The sequence below is a fragment of the Cariama cristata genome, unplaced genomic scaffold (genome assembly GCF_000690535.1).
Source record: "Cariama cristata isolate BGI_N322 unplaced genomic scaffold, ASM69053v1 scaffold24296, whole genome shotgun sequence".
Lineage (NCBI taxonomy): Eukaryota > Metazoa > Chordata > Aves > Cariamiformes > Cariamidae > Cariama > Cariama cristata.
This window is the reverse complement of record NW_009624165.1, coordinates 14679-19680: the sequence shown is the minus strand read 5'-3', so window position 1 is coordinate 19680 and position 5002 is coordinate 14679. Positions and strand designations below refer to the sequence as shown.

The following is a 5002-nucleotide window of genomic DNA, read 5'->3' as shown; positions in this document are numbered from 1 at the left end:
GTCCCGTTAGCTCCTTCTCCCTCCCTCATCCCTTTAGTTTGGGTTTGTTTCTATTTATTTTGTGGCTGGGTTTGGGCATGGCCTTGGCTGGATGCGAGGCTGCTGCAATGTGGCTCCTTTGGCTCAAGCACCACTTGTCCATCAATGTTTGGACCTTGCTACTCTTGGGGAGCACCTGGCTACCGCTGGCGGAAGGCAGCCCCAAGTCTCCCTTTAGGACTTTCCCGGTTACAGACTGGAGCTTGACGCACTTGGTGGTCCACAACAAAACCGGGGAGGTCTACGTGGGGGCTGTCAATCGGATCTACAAGCTCTCCAATAACCTCACGCTCCTGCGGACCCACGTGACGGGGCCCGTGGAGGACAATGAGAAGTGTTACCCTCCTCCCAGCGTTCAGTCCTGCCCGCACGGGCTGGTCACCACCAACAATGTGAACAAACTGCTGCTGGTGGACTACTCGGGGAACCGACTGATTGCCTGTGGCAGTGCTTCCCAGGGTATTTGCCAGTTCCTGCGGCTGGATGACCTCTTCAAGTTGGGTGAGCCCCACCACCGCAAGGAGCACTACCTCTCCAGCGTCAACGAGTCGGGCACTATGTCTGGGGTCATCATTGAGGTGCTGAATGGGCAGAACAAGCTCTTCATTGGGACGCCCATTGATGGGAAGTCGGAGTACTTCCCCACCCTCTCCAGCCGCAAGCTGATGGCCAACGAGGAGAACGCGGAGATGTTTGGCTTTGTCTACCAGGACGAGTTTGTCTCTTCCCAGCTCAAGATCCCTTCGGATACGCTCTCCAAGTTCCCCACCTTCGACATCTACTACATCTACAGCTTCAGCAGTGAGCAGTTTGTTTACTACCTGACCCTGCAGCTGGACACCCAGCTCACCTCGCCCGACTCCACCGGGGAGCAGTTTTTCACCTCCAAGATCGTCCGCCTCTGCGTGGACGACCCCAAGTTCTACTCCTACGTGGAGTTCCCCATCGGCTGCGTGCAGGACGGCATCGAGTACCGCCTGATCCAGGATGCCTACCTGACCAAGCCTGGCAAGGCTTTGGCCAAGTACCTGGGCATCTCGGAGCAGGAGGATATCCTCTTCACCATCTTTTCCCAGGGCCAGAAAAACAGGGTTAAGCCTCCCAAGGAGTCTGTGCTCTGCCTCTTCACGTTGAAGAAGATCAAGGATAAGATCAAGGAGCGTATCCAGTCGTGCTACAGAGGGGAAGGGAAACTCTCACTGCCTTGGCTCTTGAATAAGGAGCTGGGCTGCATCAACTCGGTAAGTTCCCGCTTCTCTCTGCCCAAGCCAGGCTGTTTCTGGCTTCTGGCGGTGCTCTCTGGCCGGACCCTTTCCGATGACCTGACCTGAGCCGTGTTTTCCTGATGGGAGAGCTGGCGCCGTTAGGGCTGTGCACTCAACTTGCTCGGTAGCATTCCTCGCGGAGATCACGGCTTCATTGTGGGGTGGCTGTCTGACTTGGGGTTGCATCAGTGCCTGGGGAGAGCCCCAAGCAAGGGACCCTGTGCTGATGCAGGTGCCTGCTCCTGATGCCCCTGCCCTGTGGATTTGGGGAGTGTTGGCGAGTTGGTTTGGGAGGGCAGGATGCTCATTCCTCGGGGCATCTGCTGCAGCCCTGCTGGGGAGTCCCTTGCAGATGGCACCTGTGAATTTTTGAGTGTCATGTCACCTGGGGCTTGGCAGTGGCTGAGCAGGAGTGGTGTTGGAGGCCATAGGATGTGGGGGACGGGGAACGCAGACCTGATGGAGGGAGGAGGGGAAGTTGGCGGTCCCAGTAGAAGTTGATCACATGCTCAGTGTGGAGGGACCACATCCTCTCCATGGGGTGCTGGAGAGGACAACAGAAAGCACAAGGCACTGTCAATGAGGTGGGTTTTGAGCATGGCCAGTGCGAAGTGTCGTCCAGAGGTGCAGGAGGCAAGTGCCAGCATCCCAGAGCGGTGATTCCCAGCGGAGGGAGTGCTCCCCTCTGTCCCCAGAGATGTGTCCTCCTGCCTGGTCCTCACCTGGGTGCGTCTGGCCCCTGCTTGTGGCTCAGTTGCTCTGTGTGGGGTCTATGAGTGGTTGGGAACGGGAGACCTCCCTGCTTGGCTCTCTGGGTTTGTTTTCCAGCTGAACTATTAGTATTGCTGGATTTTTTTCTGGGCAACCTTTATAAACCGCGAGTGCTCGCAGGGAGGCTATGGCTCTGGGTGATGGGGAGGTCTTACACTGGGCATCACCAAACTGGGCTGGGTAGTCCCCAGGCAGGGTCAGGTACCTGGCAGAGAGGGGTTTTGGGGTGCTCGTGTGTGCATTCAGGAGGGTCTGGTGGAGGTCCCGACACCCCTGCTATCGCCCACTTCTGCCAAGCCACGCTTGCTGGTGCTCGGCACCCATCACCAAGCCCCCAGCCCTGCCCGAGCAGGGTTTTGGGTGCCTGGTGGTGCAGGCAGGTGGGCAGGGGGTCCCTGCGGAGCAGCCATGCTTCCCCTCCCACCGTCCTCCCCACAGCTCTGGAGGAGACGGCTAACAGCTGCCTGACAAAGTAAAGGGTTTGCTGTCAAGAGCGCTGGGCTCGCAAATCAGATTTTGGCTTTGAACTAATTCAATTTTGCTGGAAAATGATGAAATCGTTACACTGCTGCCTGTTGGGTCGCGCAGCTGCCGGCTCCGGCAGAGCTGATGCTTCCCGCTTCCTCCCGCACTCCCGGCTTGCCTCTCCCGGCACCCCACGGCAGTGCCGTGCCCCCAGGGTTTGGGGAGAGGGCTCTGCCCCCCTGCACTTTGGGGGCCATTTCACGCTAGGAGCGTCCTGGGATTGCTACCTGGTGGCCAGCCCACGCGAATAGGTGGATCTCAAGGTGCTCTTTGGGTCCTGCAGATGTGGCTCTTGTGGAGTGAAAGGATGCGTACCATGACGGGGTGGCTCTTGCTTTCGAAAGGGTTGGGTTGGGGATGCCACCCTCCCCCAGGGGAGCCAGGTGGTGGTTTCTGTCCTCATCCTGCTCCGGCTGCCAAGCAGAGCTGGGAAAGGCATGACTGGATCGTGAGTCAAGCCCTCAGCCCCTCGCTGTGCTGAGTGCAAGCCAAAGTAGACCCCGTGGAGCACGTAACCTCTTTCTGGCAGGAATTTCTGTCCCTAATAAAATGCAGCCACCTCTGGGGTGGGTCGTGGCAGTGACGGATCTCTTGGTGGTGAGGGCTGGCCAGAAAATAAAGGGCATGTTGTTTTTTTTTAAATTTTTAAAGAGACAGAATGTAATTGCTCAAGTCAGTAGTTGCTTGGGATTCACACCCCATCCATATCGAAAATGTCCCAGGAGCTCTTTTGCTCCTGTCCTTTGTGTTGGCAAAGGGCTGAGGCTGGACCGTGCTGGAGGAGGCTTTGCTGGTACCCCGCTCCCAGGCCTTGAGCAGCACGGGGCTGAGAGATGCTCATCCCCCAGCGCTGCAGGGCAGCTCTGATTCTCTGGTGCCGAAGGCAGGAGGAGAAGCCACCAGGCTTGGCAGCCAGCTCAGGAGATGTTAGTGGTTCCTTCCCAGTGCTGGTGAGTGGAGCAAATTCCTGTCTCATGTTTCTCTCTCACCCCTTCTGGGATCCAGCGATCCAGCAGTGGGAAGGGAAGCGGAGCTGGCTCAGGAGCGAGACCCCCTCGTGCTGGTGCACTCAGACTCGCACATGCAGCGAAGGCAACTTGGGGACTGTCCGGTCCATTCCCCGGCACCAGCCCCACTGCCTAAAGGGCTGCAGAGCCTCTCCAGAGGTTTTGCTGCTCGTGGTGTTTCACTGAAGAGGAGTTTGGTGCTGTATAGCCCGGCTCTTTGCTTCCCCTGTGCAGTGCAGGGACTGGAGGTCTGCGTGCCTGCGGCCAGACGTGCTCAGCGCATTCGCCCAGTGCGTCTGTCCCCAAAACGAGGGGATGAGGGTCTGGTGTAGCAGGGCTGGGAAAGGCGGTGGGTTGGAGCTGGAGTGGAAATGTTGCAGCAGGGAACGATTTGGGGTTCCCGGAGTCCTTGACCCCTGGGCTGGCAGCATGGGCAGAGCCAGTACCTGGATCCAGCAGGATGCGGGCAGCAGCTTTCCCTGGGCTGCTTCAGGGAGAAAATGAATTTTGAGTCCTTGATGGGGCTTGCTGCCCAGCCTGCTGGCACAGGACAATGGCTGGTGACAAACTGGCCCAAACTGGGGCAGGATAAGCCAAATCCTTCCTGGGGGCAGCCAGAGAAATGCAGGTGTTAACGAACCATACAGCACTGGGATTATTCCTGGGCAGCGATTAATGTGCAAAAAGCCTGGCATCCTAGCCTGGCACTTGGTACCAGCCTCCTGCAACCTCCTCCCTGGCTCTTCATGTCCCCCCTGCATCCTCCATTGCAGCCCTTGGGGGGGCACAGGGGGATGGGGTGAGCCTGTAACAGTGTTAACTGATGAATTACCGGCTAATTAATAACGCTGAGCGGTGTGAGCCTTGCCTTTGCTGTCTGCTCCCTCATTGCTTTCGTAAGTGGGCTTGAAGGGAGGCAATGAGACAAGGCATGTCAAGGAGACGCCTGCTCCTGCTTGCTCGGTGCTGTGTGCCTGCTTTGCCCCCTCCTGCGGACTGCGTCCACCGGGAAATCCAAGTTTCCTGACCCTGTTTTAGGGAGGCAGGTTAGTGCTGGGAGAGAGGAGAAGGCTTCTGTGATGCAGAGGTAGGGGCCAAGGGCAGCCGAGAGGGGTGCCAAAGGAAAGCACTGAAATAAAAACGAAAGGAAAAAAAAAACCTAAAAAACCCCACCAAAACCCCTCCCAACAAAACAGACAACCCCCCCCCCCTTGCAATGGGCTGAGGCCATGGTCTCTGCAAACACCGGTGCAAATGGGAGAGTGGGCAGAGCTTGATGCCTCCTGTAGATCCCAGCATCTGCAAACCGAAACGCTGCAAGGTCACTGGCCCTCGTGTGCCGTGGTGCGTGTCGGTCCCTGCCGGCACCGGCCGGGGGGGAGGCGTCCCTCTGTC

The 5002-nt window shown here is 57.9% G+C and overlaps 1 protein-coding gene across 1 annotated transcript in view; it reads left to right on the top strand.

The window, feature by feature from the left end:
• Window positions 1–101: 101 nt before the first annotated feature.
• LOC104163925 (plexin-A1-like) overlaps window positions 102–5002 on the top strand; it is a gene marked incomplete at its 3' end in the record, with an annotated part of 7775 nt that continues 2874 nt past the window's right edge. Inside the window, exon 1 of the mRNA XM_009703075.1 lies at window positions 102–1280. Coding sequence (XP_009701377.1) covers window positions 108–1280 — 1173 coding nt within the window. The remainder of the gene's footprint in view (window positions 1281–5002) is intronic.